At 43.4% G+C, this 21,490-nt stretch overlaps 2 protein-coding genes across 5 annotated transcripts in view; one reads left to right on the top strand and one right to left on the bottom strand.

Moving 5' to 3' along the window:
* The window catches only part of bdg (sodium-dependent transporter bedraggled), a 178,688-nt gene extending 170,833 nt beyond the window's left edge, over nt 1-7,855 (top strand). For all 3 annotated transcript variants that reach the window (XM_089571939.1, XM_089571938.1, XM_089571940.1), the window contains 5 exons: nt 1,010-1,141; nt 1,256-1,358; nt 1,445-1,563; nt 2,882-3,088; nt 3,960-7,855. In XM_089571939.1, coding sequence (XP_089428065.1) covers nt 1,010-1,141; nt 1,256-1,358; nt 1,445-1,563; nt 2,882-3,088; nt 3,960-4,295 — 897 coding nt within the window. In that variant the 3' untranslated portion in view covers nt 4,296-7,855. The remainder of the gene's footprint in view (nt 1-1,009; nt 1,142-1,255; nt 1,359-1,444; nt 1,564-2,881; nt 3,089-3,959) is intronic.
* A 3,043-nt stretch (nt 7,856-10,898) lies between these two features.
* Nucleotides 10,899-19,020, bottom strand: Mocs1 (Molybdenum cofactor synthesis 1). 2 transcript variants are annotated; one of them, XM_089571937.1, is made up of 11 exons: nt 18,860-19,017; nt 18,510-18,557; nt 18,221-18,449; nt 18,050-18,134; nt 15,411-15,578; nt 14,549-14,641; nt 14,348-14,481; nt 13,777-13,848; nt 13,551-13,703; nt 13,155-13,265; nt 10,899-11,151 (listed from the first exon to the last, which is right to left on the bottom strand). In XM_089571937.1, exons 3-11 carry the CDS (start codon nt 18,353-18,355, stop codon nt 10,975-10,977), a joined length of 1,128 nt encoding a protein of 375 aa, XP_089428063.1. In that variant the 5' UTR covers nt 18,356-18,449; nt 18,510-18,557; nt 18,860-19,017; the 3' UTR covers nt 10,899-10,974. The 2 variants fall into 2 exon arrangements, with proteins under 2 accessions (XP_089428063.1, XP_089428062.1); XM_089571936.1 differs by lacking the exon at nt 18,510-18,557 and having other exon boundaries at nt 18,860-19,020.
* Nucleotides 19,021-21,490: the final 2,470 nt, after the last annotated feature.

Raw genomic sequence — 21,490 nt, 5'->3', positions numbered from 1 at the left:
GCAAGGCATTTTAAAACCAATTATAAAATTGGTTATACAGTCTAGCCCGGTTATAACGAAGTCGGCGGGAATCGGAAATCACTTCGCTATATCTGCTATTTCGTAATATGCGGACTACGAAAACAAAACAACGCTCAGTTGTCCGTTCACCAGCTAGATCAAGTCGAATAACTCTGTCCTTATAAACAGCATACAACGATCCGCGATAACGATAAAAATGAGCCACGCTTCCAACATGCACAATGCTGGCGCGCTTTCTCCCTGCCTTGCGCACCGTGGCACCGACATAAAACAAAGCGCGCGCTGCCACACCTCCTGCAGACTGCAGTCCAGCCGTGGCGCCGACTGCCTGGGAGAAATAGAGAACCGAGATTGGCCAAGACGGCCGCTCTCTGCGACGTCATCGAAAAAAAAAAAATTGTCTGTTCTTTTTTACATTTTTCCCCTGCGCGGCGTGCTCTACCGCTCTACGCCGTGACGCCGTTCAAGGACGGCGCAACACGAGACCGGCGTGCCATGCGATGCAGTGAAGCAACCTTTCGCTCCGCAGGAGAGCAGACGACGCCACGAAAGGACTCCGTCAGCCGAATTTTGCTCTTATTTTCGCGGAAAAAATCGCCTCAAGGACGCAAAAATGTGTTGATTGGCAGATTATTTTTCGGTTGGTATTAAATCTCTTCGTTATATCCGCTGACGCGCTCTTATTTACTTCGTTAAAACCGGATCCAAAATGTATTGAAAATGCAAAAATGGGAATGGGAAATTGAAATCCCTTCGTTATAACCGCTATTTCGCTATAAGTGGCTTCGTTATAAACGGGCTAGACTGTATATTTATTTGTTTCATGATTTTCTCAGGGTACTGCGCATTTTTTGTTCTCAGGTCACGTAATTGAAAATTTTTCACTGCAGGAATTCTTGGGCCTTAACCATTACAACAATAGTATAAAAAAATTTGGCTATGTGACATGGCAGCACCAAAATATGCTTCCATTTCTCATTCGTTGCAGATATGCATCTGGAACTGCATCGTGGATGCTGTGGTGTATATACGACCAAAGTTCTTCACCAAATGGAAGACGATAGTCACCTTCATCACCTGTGCTGTGGGGTTTCTTCTCGGGCTTTTCTTTGCCACTGATGTAAGTACTACTGCGTATTGTATACAAAGCGAATCATTCACAGACATCAACTGCCATACGTGTTATTGTGAACAGACCACTGTGCACCTAAATTAATGCTGCACTCTTCCACAGGCAACTTTGCATCTCATGCTCTTTCTGGACGTGTGGCTGGGATCACTTTGGTGGATTGTTGCACTGTACTTCATCATGCTCATAGTCGTGCTATTTATACAAGGTAAGTTCTGCTTTCTAACCATGCTGAAGACCTTAAAAAAACATTTGAATAGTGGTGTTACAATCGGTAATAACTTTTTGATCCAGGTAAACCATTTGGAACTGACAAGCTAGTCAAGATGATTGTGCAGAAGGAAAGGTCCAAGTCTATTTACCTGCCACTGCTGACTTTCCACTGGAATGTCCTGCTGCCTATCGCATTTTTGGCAAGTATTCAATTAAGTTCAATTTATTTAGCATGTGAGGGCAAGTCACAAAAAGCTGCTAAATACCTGTTTCACAAAGGCTGCTGCCCATTTTCTGGCAGGTTGAAGTAGCAGTAACATATAGATATTAAACTTTGAAAAAGTGCTGTAGACAGATCTACAGACAATTAACACCTTTGTACAAGGTATTGAAGTATGCACTTCAGTATTTTGTTTTAGTTATTAGCTTACAAGTTTGTTTCATATATGGTTTGAAACCTTTTGATTTTGCGTGCCATAGCTTTTGCATTTAAGTAAAAGTTTGCCTCTTCTCAAGAGGCAACTTATGTTCAGGGATGCCAGCAGATTCTTCAATAAATTTGCTAGTAGCTGCAATTTGCTGTCCTCACTTTTAATCGCCAAATGTTTTGGCAGTAGGGTCAGTCTATGGATGCAGTATGAGCCATGGCTGTGCGCATCTGAAAATCTGCATGATGATATTTCTGCACTCTCAATATGATTTCTTGAAATGCAGCTGCTAAGCCTGAAGCTAGCAAAATGTAGTTTAACATCAGTTCACAGTGAAACAAAGAAAACTGACTTACTAAACTTCTTAGCTGTTCCACTGCTAACACCTAGCAACAAGCTTGTTCAGCAGTCAGTGACAGCTCAGGTTAATAGCCAGGGCAACTGTGAGCATTGCTTGAAAGTGTCAGTGCACAAATTGTGAAGACTGTTACGCTTGCTTCACTTGGACTTGTGTGCGTTACCAACTGAAACATAGCTTTTGTTGCATGCAAGATCATATTTTGTTTTGTGGGTGCATTGATGTGCCAGCCCAATCTCTTTTTCTTTCATGCACAATGGGTTCCTGGGTTTGACTCTACCACTACTTCATTAAAGTAGCCTCATTCACTATCACTCTTCACCATGTTCCTTTATGTTCCCAAATAAGTGACAGCTTAGCAGCAGCTTTACACAATACAGGGGTCGCAGGACAGAGATGCGAAGAGTTTGTTATTGAATGCCCTGGTCAGCTCGTACATTTGAACAGAGAATTTTCAATTTCACATACATAACTGGCAAAAACGCTTAAAGTACATATCATCATGATGAAGAGCCATAATTAACACATTATAGTATACTAGTTCCTGATATGTGCACGGTTGACTTGGAATCCTTTTTTTTTTTCTTGCTGTGCACTGTGACGCAACAAGCATTTTCTTCAGGCCGAAAGGATGAGTTAATTTAGGCTAATGTTCTTAAGAGCAAACACAAAGAAATTGTAATTTTGTGCCAATGTAGCAAGCTTTGCTCATGTGTGCCTTTTTACTTTCAGATGCTGTCGATCGCCTTCATGCGGTCCGGCCACCTGGCCATGTTCTCGCCTGAGTCACTGTCACTCTTCTACCACTACTGGTCTCCTTGGGTTGGCTCCTTTTGCGTGTTGCTGCAGACCCTGCCTCTGCTAGGTGTTGCCATAGTGGCTGTAGTCGAGGGCCTCAAGATAGTCGTCTTCAGCAGAAACCAGGTCCAGATGCATGAGGTGGGCTTGCCTGAAAGGGCCGTGTGCTCTCATTTTGGATTTGTGCAAAAATGGGTTAGGTTGGGGTAATCTACTTTACCTTTGGCCAGGTGCGCAGCAGTAAATGTTTAACAGTTGGTCTTGCAGGTTTTGTGTCTCAGCATATATACACATAAATAGAAGCTTTGAGTGTGTTAAATTTTTCCTTACTGCTTCGAGCTTGTGTTGTGCTGTCATGAAAAATTGGTGGTGCTCAAATCTTGCATCATAAATAAAAAGGCGATGTTCAGTTAAAAGAAATTTTACATTAGCTATGTGAAGTGATGGTGGCAGTGAAAATTGTGAAAAAGATTTGCTTCTCATACTATATTGAGCTGAGGAGTATGGAACTCGATCAAGCGACTGCTGGTTAGATGCAACAACCAAACTAGGTCGAAGCTTTGAAAGGCATCACTTTTATGCCACAAGGCAAGTCTTCAAATTAAATGAAAAGAAAGTCGCCACCAGAAACGCACTTGTCCCAAGCGTGATGGAGGGAATTAAGTAGACTGAGGCTTCTCTCCTGCCCCTAGTTCATTTTGTTATGTCCATAATTCCATCTTCCCTACTCTCTTATCTACCACTGTCCTGTGTGTGTTAGAGCATTTTTCACACACTGTCTGTGGTTGAAGTTACTATTTTGTTTTTCGTTTTTTGTCTTGCATACATAAACAGCAGTTGGAATGTGTGACATTTGTTTTGCATTGCTACCCTCTGTTATGTCTAGCACCAGATAAAGCAGAGAAACCCACGATTTAGTTCTGGAAATAAAAAAAAGGCTAATAGTTGTGGTCTCTGCTTTACCATTGGACAGGAGATTCAAAATGTTAACCTTTCCTCACTTCCAATGCAGAGGATCGAGTCCTGGTGCTGTCCTACATTCATCACAACAATGCCGGCAACAGACTCGACACCTGCTGCACCGGAGACTTCGCAAGGCGTCTCTAATGTGGCATTTGAGGAAGATGTGCCGCCTAAATACTCACCGCCACCATCGTACTCAACTGCCACGGCACGAATGATCCTTAAGGAGTTGCACAAGTGCCAACAGCAGCCGATACCAACAAGCAGTGGGCGCAGCTCGCTACTGAATCGTGACCGTGCCGACAAGATGCGGCTCAGTTTCTCAGATCTTCACTTCAGCTTGGCATCTCGAAGTTCACCCCAGGAAAACTCTTCAGACGCATGAAGGGAGGAGAAAGATTTCCAAGTTCTGGACGGAACATGTGAAGCGGGTGTCTCGAGAGAAAGGCACTCGAAAAATACCCAATCTGCACGTTGGCTTTTGCCGTGATTGCCAAATCCTGTGTGGTGGGGTGTTGTGTGACCCATCCTTGACTGTGTGCAGGCAAACTTTCATGACTCATGGAGCAGGACACACATCAGAGACAGGGTGGTGCAACACAAGTTATGTGACAGTACAGTAGCAACACTGCGTTCAGTCCTGCAGAGAGTACCGAAGCTGCTGTGGTCCAATTCATTGATCTCTTTAGGCAAGCAAATGCTTGAAGGCACTGCACTCGCATACCCGAAAAGCTACTCTACGCAGGCTGCATATTTTAGGTGATTTCCCTGCTTGCATTGAAGAAGAGTAAAATGCGCACCACTGAAGCGCATAAGTTCAGGGTACTGCTTTTGTGCAAGCATCACAAAAAGGGCAGTGCGCAACATTTTCTACTTGACATTTCAGGGTTCTTGTGGAGTCAGAAGCAGTGGTAGTAGTACTATTTATGTTGTTTTTAGACATGGCCATACAGAATTCTAGCAGCTGCACTTGACCTTTGAGGGTGCAGTCGTTCATTTTCTGTGGTTGGTGCTCCTCTGAAGACCACTGCAACTCAGTCAGTACCTATGAAGGGTTGATGAGTGTATAAGAATGTGTTTCAGTAATCTCCAATAGAGGTTTGCTTGACCTCTTTATTAGGAGAGTGCAGGCAAACATAGCCACTAAAAAACTGCATATGAATGAGGCTGTTGTTAAAACCACCGAGTGATGCACAAGGCTGTCTTTCTTTTTTTTGTACACAAGATTTTCCATGGATGGCAATGAATCATGCAAGGCACTGTGTGGGCTAATGTGCACACAAGGCGATGTTCAAGAAAATATAAAGACAAACGTGGCAGCACAATGTCATGTATGAAAAAAAAAGAAAAGCATTGCTATTATGTGACCGACTTTGCTTGAAAATGCACCAATATACCTTGTGAAATGTGACGCAGGTCTGTGCCGCAGAGTGTGTGGGAATGTGCAAATATAACAAGACTAAAAGAAGACCAAAACTGTTTCAACATGGCCAGTTGCATGAAACCAGAAATTATTAAACAAAACAGCCATGACTATCAGGTCCCATGGACACTAATGTTCTGCAATGCTGTTTCGTGTCACTGGTTGTTAACTTCCACAAGCAAGACCATGACTTAGCCATAGTCATAAAACTTGTAAATCAGCCGATGATCCTGAGGCACAAATCAGGGCCCCTGATTTATAAATCTAGAGCGAAATCAATGACTGGGATGGGTAGTGTCGCTATCATTACCCACAAGGGTGCTAAACCTAAGACATGCTTAGCCACAAACATGTTTAGTGCCCTGAGAACATAGCAAGGGACCCAAATTCTGCTTTGTGCTGTGTTTTGCACAAGCTGAATGCTGTTCACTGTTAGTGTCATTTTAAGTGTGCACAGGCTCTCCTTAGAAGGTCTGCTACTGCACTGCGTTTACTATTTCATTCACGAGGTTTCCGTGTGTATGTGTGTGCATGTGTACCTGAATGTGCTGCATATACCGTATACAACAGTTTCACTCCTTGCACATAGCAGAAATTGTGATATCTGAAGTTGTAAATGCAGGCTTAGCACCACATGCGACTAGAGAAGGGGCCCACTGTGCTTGGGGACCATTTGTACTTTGCAAGTTCCTGCCTAAAGCTTAGAGGGTAAGCCTTTGTGTAGCACCCCAAGTTACTGCGCAGATAAAAAAACAGCTCCTGTGAATAGAGCAAGCGGTACCAGAGTATGTATGAAATGCATTCACTACAGCAAAGTCGGAAAGGTGTTTCATGCAGTGTGCTCCAATCAGGGCTTTATCTTTGCATGCAGAAAGCTCACCTACAGCTTACAAATTTTCATATTCTGTTTACCAATCAGCAGAAAAGAGATACAGATTGCCAAAACTTTCGAAGCAGTCAGTTGCCCAACTTACAACCTAATCGTTTGTGAAGCCATCTTGCGACAACTTTGCCACCACATGAAATGTGTTAAAGCCTAAACGTGGCACAGGTTTCTGAATATGCAAAAAGCTTGCCCAAGAGCCTTTACCCCGCGCACTGCATTACTGTGAAATGAGTACAAAGCAGAAGTGCTACACTTGGCTTTTTTACTGCCATATACTGCTCCGCCTTCAATCCATGCACCAATTTTTACCTGCACAGTTCAGGCTTGTTCCAAACAGACCTTTTCTTGCACATGTTCTATGCATAGACAATGTTAGCAGCCACCCGAAATATCTCAACAAGACCTTGTAGTGCTTTCACTATACAACTACATGCACTGTTATCACAATTGCTTTTCTGCAATGTCTCCTCAGGGCAGAGTAGATTGAACAAATTTTTTTTTGCAAAGAATGGCGACAAGACAGAGTGAGTTGTGTTTATAGGATGTAGCTTGAATTTATTTAAATAGGTTTTGATTTTGTGCTGCCTAATCTTTGGCAATGCAGTACTTCCTTACGTTGGTCCTGAATAGTACAGGGCACCTAGAAATAATCTCCTGAAGTTTTCTTCCCTACTGCATGCACTGTATGAGACTTGGAGCAATTTATTATATACAGCAAAGAGAAGAAAACACAGCGGAGAATTGGGACACGATATGAAACCGCAAGTGTTCCCAAAGTGTGCACTGGGCATCACTTGTAACTGATCTAGGCACGACAAAGTAAGCTTCCAGTCCAGCAAGTTTATCTTCGCCAAATTTCAACGTCGGAGCACCACTTGTATTTAATTAAGCAACTTGCTAGTCATGAGACTGGTATAGCTGAAATGGCAATTTGAGTTTTGTTCACTAGCTCCGATTATTGTGGCTCTTAAGGAAGCAAAAAGTTGATCGCCACACTGACTTTTGTTGAACACTTGTGATTCAGGTCCAGTATTTATATGTTCATAACTCCAAGTCTCAAACTCCCCAAATGCTATGGTCAAACTAGGGGGATCGTTCATAGTAGTCCTGTACAAAGCATTGAACGAGTAGCATGTTGAACATTTTTATGTATACTGGTGCTGTGTAATCGGCAAGAAACGCTTGAGGTTCTCATTTGTGTGTGTGTTTGTGTGTGTAAATATGTGTACATATTGAATGACAAACGATATACGATCAAGCAATCAAGAGAAAAAGTGCGAAATGCACCGAAACTGCACTTCATCTGGTACTTGTACTGACAAAGCTTTCACTGCAAAAAAAAAAAAAGTTACATGCAAGTATATAAAAAAGTGCAGTGTTGCTGCATGTCAGCAGTGCTGACTTTTGCGATGCATAGTACATATCTCCATTCATTTTGGATTCTGTAAAGATTGCAGCACAGCTAATTTAGCAGTTTAATTCTGTGCACTGGTTTGTTGGTTGTGAAGCAGAAAATAGAGCTGAATTCTCTAAAGTGTAAATAATGGCATGCAACTTTGAGAGATTTACCACAAAAAAGAACAATCATTGCTATGTACCAAGTGTAAAATAAATAAAATGCATTGACAAGTTGAAATTGTTTGCCTTGTAGATCAAACAACAGATTTTTGGCTACGCCTTCTTTCTGATATCTGGCCCCCTACGCCTTCTGGCTGATGTCTGGCCCCCTATGACTTCTGGCTGATGTCTGGCCCCTCCCTGCAACCTAAAATAGCTGCTCCGGTCTGACATCAGGCAGCGCCCAACAAGCTTTTTTCTCGCTCTACTTGAATTGTGTATGTTTTTCTCCTTACACCTGAAGCATCATCTCTTGAAGAACTAACCTATTGTTTTTTTTATATATATACTAAGGGCAGCTTTTGTGTGCTTCATTCATTCATATATCTTTGCAATAAACCTGTATGAATGAATGAATGACTGAATTCTTATTTTTTATTCTAGAGGACAGCTGTTGTGTGTTTCGTGTAGCTATGGGGCCTTGGCACATCAGAGTGCTGTTTTCACACCTGGTTCTTGTAAACCAGCACAACAGCTCGAAGCCAAACAAGGAAGGGACAAAACACAGCGCTGTGTTTTGTCCCTTCTTTGTTTGGCTTCAGGTCGTTGCACTGGTTTATAAGAACCACGTCTAACCAGCTCGCCCACCAGTTCCTGTTGTTTTCACAGCGTTGTCAGCAAAGCACGGCAGCGTTCTAACCTTGTGCATTGTACAATAAGGATTCCTGAGCTTTTAGCTAAAGTGAGAATGATTTCAACAAGGAAAGTAACCATGTGCCCCCATCAGATGATGGGGACAGTGATTGGACTGAATCAAGTGGTCATCATCATCATCATCAGCCTGACTACGCCCATTGCAGGGCAAAGGCCTCTCCAATTAGCCACGGCCAGCCGCGGCCACCATAATCCCGCAAATTTCTTAATCTCATCCGCGGCAGCGAAGAAAAGGCTATTCTGGTGATGGCAGCTATGGTGATAAGCAATGAGTATCCAAAACTGCACCCAAGAGAACACTTCGAGCGGCACAGCGCACTGCCCAAATATTGTTGAGACTTGGGCAAGTAAAGAAAGACCAAAAATACGCATCCCATGATTTGTTGTTGCACAGTCGCTGTTTTCTTATGCTGTGCCTGAAACTGGTTAAATAGGTAGTTCAGAACCAAAATGGTCGCAAAGTGGGTAAAAGTTTCTGACTACAAAAGGTTAATGTATGTTGTTTTGTTTCGCCCTCTCAGTCAAAGACTTCAGCTCGGGAAAAGTGCCCATAAGTATGGGCTGCTGGCTAAAAACATAGCAGACTTGGACATATGTGGCTTTTGGAATCTAACCTACCAAATGAGAACATATAATAGTGAAGACCAACATTTATCATTGTTCCAAATTCATTAACAGTAAGCAATGTTGAAAACTGCAGAGCAAATGCAGCTGGTTGTAGTGACCACCTGCCTAAACTCTTGGGAACTACACAATCCTCCCCCCTGCACGCACATGCATGCATGCACACACATCTCATTCAGGAGTAAATCATTATTCCACGGGTGAAAAATGTTAGAAGCATTCGATTTTACTGAGGAGCACGCCAAGACTGCGCACCAAAAATTCCTATTCCCCAAGACGCATAATTAAGCACCTTCTGTTAAGTCTCATATCTCCACAGTGCGAATCAACACAGGTTCCATAGTCTAAATTTTACTGCTTTTCCTTCGAATTTGTCGGAATAACTCATTATGTAAACACATCAACACATTTCAGGCAATTTAAGGTGCTCATCCTTGCAAAAGAAGCAAACAAAATTTAAATGTGCACTGACCGGAGCTGTACCAGCATTAAATTAATTAACACGTGTAGGCATCCACCTTAAAACACTTCTTTTTTCGCTAATATTGCATGCCTGACTTGAATTAGCCCTAGGGGTGATTGCGCACCCTTCAGCCCTTTTTCACACTGCCCACATTTGTGTGCATTGCATCTTGTGTACGAGCATACAATAAAATTACGGTTGCCTGCACAAATGTGCTTGAAGGAGATATATTCAAAGCTAAATATTGTTTGTGTCAGTGGATGAGATATTTACATACAGTCATGCAGCTTGTAAGCCAAACTCACACTCAATAGCTGCTAGACCAAATATTTAGGGGAATCCCCCAAGGTGGAGTAGATTTGTAATAAGGGAGTAATTACTCACTGACATCCACCCGAGCGCAGCCATACGGCCACAAAGGAAAGCTATACAGCTTTCACAGAAACTTCGTAGTTAAAGAAAAATTCGTCCTGGTCCGGGGTTCGAACCTGGGACCACCGCTACACCGGAGCAGTCGCTCTACCAATTGAGCTAACCGGGACGGCAAGCTTATGGTAGGGCGAGAGGGAATTGATCTATAACTCGAAGTGGGAACAGTGTTTGACCAAATATTTGGTCAAACAATTGATCTATAACTCGAAGTGGGAACAGTGTTTGACCAAATATTTGGTCAAACACTGTTCCCACTTCGAGTTATAGATCAATTCGCTCTCGCCCTACCATAAGCTTGCCGTCCCGGTTAGCTCAATTGGTAGAGCGACTGCTCCGGTGTAGCGGTGGTCCCGGGTTCAAACCCCGGACCAGGACGAATTTTTCTTTAACTACGAAGTTTCTGTGAAAGCTGTATAGCTTTCCTTTGTGGCCGTATGGCTGCGCTCGGGTGGACGTCAATGAGTAATTACTCCCTTATTTCAATAGCTGCTAATGACCTACTCCAGAAACGATAATTTTTGCTTACAGCATCTTTTAAAATTTTGTTCCTATGGGTGCCTCCTCCACCGCAAGTTCTAAGTAGAATGGTTTGGTTTATGGGGTTTAACATTCCAAAGCGATTCAAGCTATGAGGCTATGACACCGTAGTGAAGGGCTCCTGATAATTTTGACCAGCTGGGTTTCTTTAACCTGCACTGACATCACACAGTACATGGGCCTCAAGCATTTCGCCTCTATCGAAATGCGACCACTGTGGCCGGGTCTAAGTATAACGCTCATGTTCAACTGACACACCACAGCAGTGACGGAATACTGAATTGAGTTGCATTTCCAAGATGCGCAAGAAAAAATGGATGAAAAGATAATTTTTAAAACCAGGTAACACCAGTGATATTAAAATATATTTGTATTTGCATCTCTAATAAACATAACAACTTGAATGGTGCTGCATATAATGTAACAATCTATCCTCCGATAAGTATCATGGGCCTGTTCTTCATGGTTGACAGTGCGTCCATGCCAGCATGGCTGAACTTCTTCCTTAGAACAGCACTGCCAATTATGTTGAGGAGCTCATCAGTGGTAGCTTTGCCACGTAATGCGTCCTTCAAGGAGACCTCATGACCACCAAAAAGGCACACCTGCAAGCAATAATGAGAAGACGTGAGCAGATGACTCGTAGATCAGGAAACAAGGATTTGGCGTCATAATCTTAGCACATGAGAGAAGCCAACAGCCACAGAAACCAAGGGGCACAGGGGATTTTAATTAATTTATTTATTTTGTGATGTTGATCAGTTTATATTACTGAATATGTTATCACTTAAAGCTAATTGATTAGAAAAGCAGAAGAAAAAACAACCACATGCCACCGGTGGGATCCGAACCCACGACCTCCGAATTACGCGTCCGGTGCTCTACCGCTGAGCTACGGCGACGGCTGTCAAACCTTCTGCTTTCGGGGGTATTTATGTTTACAAGTAACCTAGCCTTGGGAGTGTTCATCAGCGCCACCCGCGTCCTTAAGCGGCGGACGTAGCACGTCTTGAGTTACCGCTGATGTGACGTAGAACGTCATCGAACGGCGAGGGTGGAAGCTGTGTGAGAACCCTCTTATGCTTCCCAAGGCATCAAGGCTGCCAGAACCGAGGCCCTCATTAAGCAATTAAGCAGACGAGGAAAGGGGAATGAGGGGCTCGTTGTAAATATGAGAGAAGCCAACAGCCACAGAAACCAAGGGGCACAGGGGATTTTAATTTATTTTGTGGTGTTGATCAATTTATATTAATGAATATGTTATCGCTTAAAGCTAATTGATTAGAAAAGCAGAAGAAAAATCAACCACATGCCGCCGGTGGGATCCGAACCCATGACCTCCGAATTACGCATGAAATTCTCAATCGAAACCAAAATATGCATGGCTGCTAAGCTACCATACTACCCTATTGCACAAAGCTATTATGCACAAATGACTCAGAGTAATAAAACATAAAAATACAATAAGGGCATTTTTCTGTTCCTAGAGAAGCCACACTTACTGAAACCAGAACATATGGCACCGACTGGCACCAAGCTGACTTCAACCTGATACAGCGTAAGTTTCTCCTTTAAAGGGGCTCTGAAACACCTTCAGAGGAGAGCACATCAACTCGCTCAATCACTGCATTGTGTTGTCATGAACACCTGGGCCAAGTAATATTAGGCACCTACCAAAGGGGTAAAGTAGCCGACTCTTGAATAAGTGAACATGAAGGTGAGACCATTCTGCAGATGCACACTGACCAACAAATCTATGGAATTATATTGGAAGATATATAAAGCAAACCGAGTACCAATATTACCGGTACATTAGATGAACAACCTCCAGCTGGCAAGCCAAGGTACTTAAGGGGGGGGGTGGCAACTACCTAACACAACGTGCAAGGTGCAATTTAATCTGGCAACTGCTAATGCAGAGCAGCAGCAAACAGATATGAATGCCAGTGACAATCTCCGATTTGAAACACAATGCAGGAGTAGGGATAAAACTGCTAGCAGGTGCTACAAAGAAAGCCTGCGGACTAGCTATAATGAAGGTTTAACAAGAAAAGCTTTTGCACATTTAACTGAAGCATAAGTACTCAGATCTTTAAAACGTTTCTAAACTTTGTGCAATCTTTGAAAACGTTCCTGATGAATATGTAAAGTTATGGTGTATTGTTTTTCTTTTTGTGAGGATGTGTGTATTGTGTACGCTTGTTCTTGTTTACCTCTAAATTGTTGAGAATGTGACTTCTACTTTATGAACGCAATCTGTCGTCTTCGCGTGCCGCATTTAAATTGTACATTATTGTGATGGACCCAAAACTAGCCTCTGGCTATGGGTCCTAGAGCATTGTGCGTACTGTACCATTGTAAATGAATTTTCCTTTGATATATAAAAAAAAAAGCACACATGGAAACAGCTCATACAGTGAAAAAATCCCAGCCACACAGCGGCAAATTCAAGTTATGCAGCAGATGTTTTAAGTCAGCTATAAGCAGAGAATAAACTACTACAAATTCAGCACATATTTATCAGAATCAAGGAATTACGCACATGTGGTCACCATGTCAAACAAAAATGGTAAGGCGGCCCTGGATTTCTAAATACGAAAATGCAAACCTTGAGGTTCCCATCAGCAGTGATCCGAAGGCGGTTACATGTCCCACAGAAATGTTCAGTCATGGAAGTTATAAAACCAATGCGTCCAGTCCACCCAGGGACTGTGAATATCTGTACAATGGAGAGGGGAAATTACTTTCATAGCAGGCTGCAGCAGGGTAACATGAAATGCATGGACAGCTAGCTGTCTTAACATGATGGATCAGCCTGGCAAATACAAAAACAAGCAACCTTGACATTACGGCTTCCATCAAACAACTTCACAAAAATGTTCAGAATGTAGCTGTCCAATGTAATAGGAGTATACTTCAAACAGGTTCATTCTCTGTAGCCCATTCGCTCAATATTGAAAACGGTGAGACTATGTAAGCATGGGTGTAATAGCTTCAAAATTACCTTTGAAGTATGATTTGGGTCATCTTCAAGTCTCTCGAGCTCTGGCCATTCCTTCTTGATGATCGACAACATGCGCTCGAAAGGTATGAGTTTTTGTCTGCTCCATTTGTTTCCGTCGAAGGGCATGTACTCTATAAACCGAACCTCAAGATTCTGAAATTTAAATGCTTGTGTCAAGTCACTGTACTAGTTCACTGCAACTTTCACTCATATTTACAGTACTTACGCTGGATTCTGTGAGCCTCACAAAGTCTGTCAGTTCATCCTCATTGATCCCTTTCATCACAACGCAGTTCACCTGGACATAAGTGAAAGATGCATCTCAACACAGTCATTCGTCCCTCATCCATCAGTTCATCAAGAAAAGGAAGAACTGAACTGCATTGTTCAATGAGTATCAGGTTCACTTCACCCAAGTAAATAAACCTGTTATACACAAACCTCCAAGAAAGCGGTTAGCACAATTCAACAATAAGTGGCTCCAGCTAAATTGCCGCAACCTTGTGTGTTTGCATCAGTAACTTTACATACAGATGTATTCTGAGGAGTCCCATCAATAGAGAATGTGTGTAGTTAGCACCCTCATAACAAGAGCCCATAACAAAGTTGGAAACTCACAGGAGAAAATTTAACTTCGATTGGAAGCCTTAATAAGGACTAAGTATTTAATACAATGATTTAATAGAATAACAAGCCCAGTTTAGAGCAGGCTTAGTGCAATTTTCCTTGAAAATGCCATTTTGGTTGCAACACAGGTGGAACAGCATTTTCATCACCAACAACGAAAAACTGCTTACCTTGACTGACTCAAAACCAGCTGCCAAAGCATCATCAATGCTCTTTCGTACAACATGCCAGCCACGACGTCTAGTCAGGAACTCAAATTTTTCAGGTACAAGTGTGTCAAGGCTTATGTTGACATGTGTCAAACCTGCATTAAAAAAATTTGAAATGTGAAAAGTGGAGATAAACCCAGCCTGCCCACCAGGAGGTATTACCTGCTTTCTTCAAATCTGGAATTTTCTTTGACAGTATCAAACCATTTGTAGTAATTCCTAGAACTTTAAGGTGTGGGATTTTCGACAGCCTCTCTGAAACAGATAGAGCAGCAATACAAAGAAATTGCATTTCAACAATCCAATCATAAGGCTTGTCTAAATTGTCATGTCATTCAGGATGTATACCAATGCAACAACAGCAGTTAAAATTATGGTCACCTGTACGACCTGTAATGAGAATGCATGCTAACAGAAGTAGTCACATAGGTACAATAGCACCCATCCAGAAGCCCACTTCACGTGGTGAGAGGTGAGCTACATGACATGAAAAATTATTCTTTTTTGAGGAATGAGACTGCTAAAGTCTGAGCAGCATATCCAAGCCATAAGAGATATGTCACAATGATTTTCTCACCCTGTGCTTCACAGCACCTTCCTGTTTTGATTGTTTGTTTATTTATTCCAGACAGTCAGCCAGCAACGAAAATGGCAGCTCATTATGTGGCTTGAATCTTGGCATAAAGCTACCACACTTTTTTAGTCTTTCCTAGGGCAAGCAATTGACGAAAGCTGCTGCCATCAAGCTGGATTTTGCATGAAATTCCTGTAAGTATGAAGGAACATGCATGCTCCATTCATTGATAGCAATACGAAATGGCTGGGTCACACCCAACACCCACGAGCACATCTACTTTTCTTTTATCCATTTACTGAGAAGAACTTGTCACTACAGAATCTGAGGTTCGTATGAGCACCACCCGCAAAACAAACCTGTGCAAAAGGAAATGCTCATTGCAAATGTGCTTTGCATATGGAATTAAGAACTTGATTGTGACATGGTTTAGTAACAGTTGAGACTTACCAACAATGCTGACGGTATCCTTTCGGACAAGAGGCTCGCCACCAGTGAGACGAATTTTGTTCACGCCAAAAGTGGCAAACAAGGTGGCTAGCTCCACTATTTCATCAGATGTCAGCAGATTTTCTTTCGGTGTCAATGGTACACCTTCTTCAGGCATGCAGTAGACACCTGCGGTTATCCATGGTCCGGAAAAAATAAAGTGCATGTAAAGAAGCACTGTATAAACTTGACTAAGAGCTGTACTCATGTATGGGCCGCTCATCCTAACATGGGAGGCAATAATTTGTAAAAAAAATCTACAAAGACAAACTGCATTTTATGTGCGTATAAATCTTCTAGAGCGCTACACTCTTCTGGGAGCTACCATAAAACGGCAGCTGCCCGTAGCTATGGTTGCCATATTCCAGAATGCTCCCGTTTGCAGCTGTGTGCCATTTAAAGCTGAGTTCAGATGTTAGCACTTGGAGTGCAAGACAACAGCCAGCCGTAAAGTGACGCTGAGAGGATGCCTAAGCAGAGCATCACTGCCTTTGGTCTGGTCTTGGATTGTGAATTCCTCGCATGTGGTAACCCTGCACATTGTTGCTAAAAGTTGTACACGAATTTCAAATGAAATGACTTTAACTGAAGATGACTTCATCTGCAAAGGTGCTGAAAAAGCTGGCCAAAGCAGTGGCGAGAATGATCGCGAAGAACTTTAAAGTTACCAGCAACAAAGTGCCAGGTACAGCGTCAGACTGTATCATACGATAAAGTAGTTTCACCGCAGTAGTTGGAAAATTGCACTAAAAAATTATGCTTTCATGTAAGCACTGCAACCCGCCAAAAGTGCAAAAAAATTCTGCACTTAGTGGAGTGTACATGGTATATAGTTACCATTGGCGCAAAAACACATCCACAAAATCTGAATAGAAGCATGGACCTTAAAATGAGTTGTGTACCGTACCATTCAGCACCGATAGTATAATATGATGTGATCACTGCATAAGCAATGAATCATCATTATGAAGGAACACAACATAAAAGGAACGGGACAGAAGAGAGCAGACACACACCAGCGCTGACTAGGTCGCAATGTTCAGTCATCTTCTCGCCCAACAACGCACCTTAATACTGAATCATCAATCTGCACAAATTTTCTATTCCATTCACTACCAATGCTTTTCTGAGCATGCGCTAGCCCAGTTCAAAAGTTTGAGAACTGGCCTTAACATGGAGCTTCCAAACATACAGGGTCTGTTCTGAAAGTAGTAGGACTGGTTTTTTCCTGGGCGAACGGGCGGACGAGAGGTGGTCTGCGCATGCAGGGTCGTTGAAGGGGGATATTGGGAATGCTGCGGAAAATCGGCAGTCGGCTCTCGGCCGTTGAAGAGAGGAGGTCGCTTGTACTGTGAACCCCTGTCGAAACGTCTCGTCACGCAGAATCGTAGAGCGTTTACTGGATCAGCGATACGCGATCAAATTTTGAGTAAATCTTGGTAAAACGGGCAAAGGGACTCACAACATGATTAAGGAGGCCTACGGTGACGCTTCCATGGGTAGATCAGGTGTTTTTTGAGCGGCACAAGCTTTCCCAAGAAGGTAAGGAAAGAGTGGAGGAAGACGACCGCTTCAGACGCCCTTCGACCAGCAAGACCAACGAAAATGTGTAGCGAGGGAAGCATTTACTTAACATTGATCGTAGAATGAGTATCAGAATGATTGCTGATGACTTGAGCATTCCTCAAACCCAATTTTTTGAGATCATGACAGAAAACTTATCCATGAGGAAAGCATGCGCGAAGTTGGTGCCGGGAGTGTTGTCAGAGGAGGAAATGGTCAACTGGTAGGATCTTCTTCATCATGTGAATGAGGACCCCGATTTTTTGCCCAGCAGAAGGCGGCAACGCTGCCTCAGGCCCCCTACAGCCTCGACTTGGCCCCGCCAGACTTTTTTCTATTCCCGAGAATAAAATCGACGCTCAAGGGGAAACATCACAGATCGGTAGAGGTGGTTCAACCGGCCGTGATGAGGGAGCTAAACAGCATTCCGGTCCAGGCATTCCTGGAGGCGTACGAAAACTGTAAAACTCATTGGCAGCAGCGTGTAGGTGCGGAAGGGTGCTACCTTGAAAAATTGTAATCGTTTGTACTATTCTCTTGAATAAATTTTGTTTAAAAAAATGAGTCCCACTACTTTCAGAACAGACCATGTATTTCAGAATGCAGACAGTATACAGGTGGCCTTATTTTGCTAGTTAGGTGGCGTAATTGGTTTCCAAGTGAGATATTACCACAAGCATACAGGTTGTTTTCAGGACATGAGAGTGTGATCCAGTGATAAAATAGATTGTCTGCACTTGGAGCAGCAAGCAAACAAGTTTAACAGAAGCTAAACAAATCAGCAATCAAAACACCGCAGATAATTCAGCAAGTGTGCGGCAATGGATAACGAAGCAAGTGCGCGGTACTTTGCAGGCATGTCTTAGGAACAGCATTGTATGTGCATGTAGTTTGCCCCTCTTCCCTGAAGTGCTCAAATGCATCTTAACATGCGCATAATGGGACATCAAAACAGAACAAAACCCCAGAAAGGAGCATATATGGCAAGAGCGCAACATAACATGACAGCAAGCTCCAGCTGATGTGACAAACCTTACACCTAAGACTGCACTTTTCCGTCAAGGAGATGCGCAGGTAAGTGTGCTTCCTGCCGAAGGTGTCCACCAAAACTTGATCAGCAGCCTGAAGGACAAAACACGCAGTTCGCAAGTGGGCGACAGTTGTGTTGCTACAACGGCATTTTCGAAACAGAGGTGACGTATTCTTGCCTTGTTGTTGCCCACTGACAGATTAGAGTTGACGCCCCATTTTCCGTAAGCGCCGTCTTTCCCTTGTGACATGAAGCGCACCATCCGAATCGCCGGGCCCGCACGCCGCAGAAGTGCAGTTCGCATCTCCATCATCACTTCCAGTACTCTGTCAGGCAGCCTTATTGAATGTAAGTAATTGGATTGGTGGTAGTCCTGTCCAAGTGCTCCTGGTGTAATCACGCAACGCCTGCACAAGAACAGTTCGCGCGTTTCACGGGGCGCGAAGTTCGCTCGCTAGGTTACTTACCTTGACAAATAATAACTGTTCAAGCTGCTCGTGAGGTCTGTATGCAGCCTGAGTCATGAGAGAACATACAGGAATCTAGGACATATGCGACACGCTTACTTCGCGGAAAAACTTAAAAGTGAACAGACGAGTGACAGCCAACCGCAAAGCAAAGTCAACGCTCTCCACGTGCTGCATGTGCGGATGCTGCGCCTTCAAAACTAGTCATGTCAGGGACGGATACAGCAGGCCGAGAGGAGACGGCACGACACACACACACTTAACTGATGATAAAACGCACTTTCCGGACGCAAGGTCGTCCAGGGCTCAAACCGCGATGGCTCTCGTGTATATTTCGACACAGGTGTTACCTTCATAATTGGCTGGATGCAGTTCTCTCACGCAGGAATCAATCGCAGCTTCGAAACATTCTACACAGCGCGCAGCTGTGGAACTTCACCACCGCGCACGCAAGTAAGTGCGGACTGGCCTGTGTGCCTGTGCCGGCCCTAGACCGCCCATGCGGTGTTTTCGTCACGTGGTCAGTTGACCACGCGCGCGGTTTTTTTGAACGCAGTGCCTAAAGATACGTCCGACGTACCCAATCCACGCTATGAAAAGTACGGCGAACGTCGCTGTAGGTGCATGGAAAAGTCACACACAACGTATGCCCGTCATGCTGCTTGCTACGCGCTCTTCTGCGCAATGTGTATGCAAGTTGCACGCAGCATTCGCGACCTTCGAGGAGCTGCAAAGAGGAATTCTCCCATTCTAATATCTCCGTTCCCACTATTATAACCTCAAATAACGCAGATCGGCGCCCTCCATGAGCAGGTCTGGCTATAAACTGCTCGGCTATGTGCCAGGAAGATAAAAAGTGCATAAATAAAACATTTCTTGCCAGGCCCTATCTGTATAATAGGGCAGCCACAGTCACAACTTGGAAAACGGCAGCTGTTCTGAGCGCATTCCAACTGTTATGCATGGCGTTTAGCAGATCAGGCAAGCTGGATTGAGTAGAGCCTCAGTGCATTCTCTCAGGCTATGCTCAATATGTGTGCCCGCCGTCTGTGTGTGGATCGAAGCACAAACGGCGTCCCTTTTGGTGAGCAGCTTGAGCAGCTGCACTGAAAGCGCGATTTATAGCACAGCAAAACAAAATGGCTAATATAAAAGAAACAGCGTGCGTGAATAAGAATTCCACAGCGGCTGTATGAAGAACGCTCTTGATAATTAAGTTGACAACGGCTGTGCGAACGTTAGAAATTTCGTAATAGTATAAAACAGTACTCAATTTCATTTTCATCTGAACTCGTGGCCAAACATGATAACATTTCTGAACGGCGCTCATTTCTTACATCTGTTCCGTATTCGTTTCGACGAAAAGAAAATAATTGGAGATGATTACGTTACTTCCTAATGCGAAATTTGAGCGCAGCTCATCAACTGTTTCAGCTTTTCGATATATTGAGGCAAAGAATTCGAGCAAGACATGTATGTACAATTACAGACAGCTTGTTATTAAGGCGAAAGCCTTTAATGCCTCATACTGTCGTTAGCAGACGCGTCGGCAGCCGTGTCGACAGACACGTCGGCAGGAGTGTCGACAGACGCGTCGGCAGATTCGTCCGCCTTTCGGCGTCACTGCTTAAAAGGCTCAAGGTTCCAGCGTGAATAAAGGCGCATCTAGTGAATGCATGGGTTTCATAAATAAAATAAAAGTAGTAAACTCAAGAAAATGAAAATAAGAATAAGAAAATAAACAAAAATAAAAACAAAATAAAACTAAGATGTGGGAATAAAAATAAAAAACAAAATTAAGAAAAGGAACAAAAAATAAATAGAAAACAAAATATGAAAAATAAAAAGTAAATAAAAGCAAACAGTACGCCAGGAAACGCTTTCGCCTTGCAGCACTTTAGAGAGCCAAAGTGCCCCCTGAATTATTATTCACACATATTCCTTTTTCAAGAAACACTCCACTAACAATAAAAGACACGGACATAGAAGTAGACAGGGGCGTGTCCGTGTCTTTTATTGCGCCCCTGAGTCCTCCTGAAAAGTTATGAACCAACACTCCACTAACAGTTCTTGATTGTCATGAAGGAAGCTTTGTGGACGGAGAAATAGATGGATATATGCTCGGCTTGCTGCACCAATGCCAGGTTCTCAAAGACGAGGTCTGCGCAAGTATTTCGCGAGGTTGTCACAGCTGTGGGAGCCGTTACGAGCGAGAGGAACGGGATGTTCTCCCGCATAAGTGGTAAAAAAAAATTACCGACGATTACGTTACTTCCTAATGCGAAATTTGAGCGCAGCAAATAAGCTGTTTCACCTTTTCGATAGATTGAGGCAAAGAAATCGAGCAACACATGTATGCGCTATCACAGAATTTTTTTTTTATTTTTCACACGTATTCCTTTAACAAAGACTCCACTAACAGTTCTTGACAGTCATGAAGGAAGCTTTGTGGTCGGAGAAATAGACTGATATATGTTCGACTTGGTACACCAATGCTTGATTCTCAAAGACGAGATCTATACAAGTGCCTCGCGAGGTTGTCACAGCCGTGGGACGCGTTACGAGCGAGAGGAACGGGATGTTCTCCCGCATAAGTGTTAGGAAATTGCTGTTTGTCTTTATGTCAACATTAAAGTCCCCCACTACTAACATCGGTGTGGATCGATGGACGGTTAATGCGAGTTGCAGGAAGTGCACGACGTCTTTCGTGAGTGCGGTAGGGGCGAAGTAGGCAGCTACTACCAGCAAGCCGTTGGGCAACTTTGCGGCGCACAGTTCGCCAACTTCATGTGACGTGCCAAACATTTCGACTGGTATTGCAGAGAGACCTGTGCGCAAATAGATAGCGACTCCCGCCGCTCTGTTGTGGTCTCTGCGAGCACCACAGCAGTATAGGAAATCTATGATTTCGAGAGGCTCTTCGGGATCCATCCAGGTTTCAGCAAAGCAAAGTACAGAGGAATGGCGCAGAATGTGATCGT

Source organism: Amblyomma mixtum, chromosome 2, assembly GCF_055824585.1.
Source record: "Amblyomma mixtum isolate Tamu chromosome 2, ASM5582458v1, whole genome shotgun sequence".
NCBI classification, from domain to species: Eukaryota; Metazoa; Arthropoda; class Arachnida; order Ixodida; family Ixodidae; genus Amblyomma; species Amblyomma mixtum.
Note: the sequence above shows the minus strand (reverse complement) of the source record. Positions and strands in the feature narration are given on the sequence as shown.

Bases quoted from the DNA above. Each gene is read 5' to 3' on its own strand.
- Mocs1 (XM_089571936.1), bottom strand. From the start codon at position 18,355: ATGATGGAGATGCGAACTGCACTTCTGCGGCGTGCGGGCCCGGCGATT. The intron at 18,135-18,220 runs GCAAGAATACGT...TTTGTCCTTCAG, and splicing joins TGTCAGTGGGCAACAACAAG to GCTGCTGATCAAGTTTTGGT. The intron at 14,642-15,410 runs GTAAGTCTCAAC...TATCTGTTTCAG, and splicing joins GGATACCGTCAGCATTGTTG to AGAGGCTGTCGAAAATCCCA.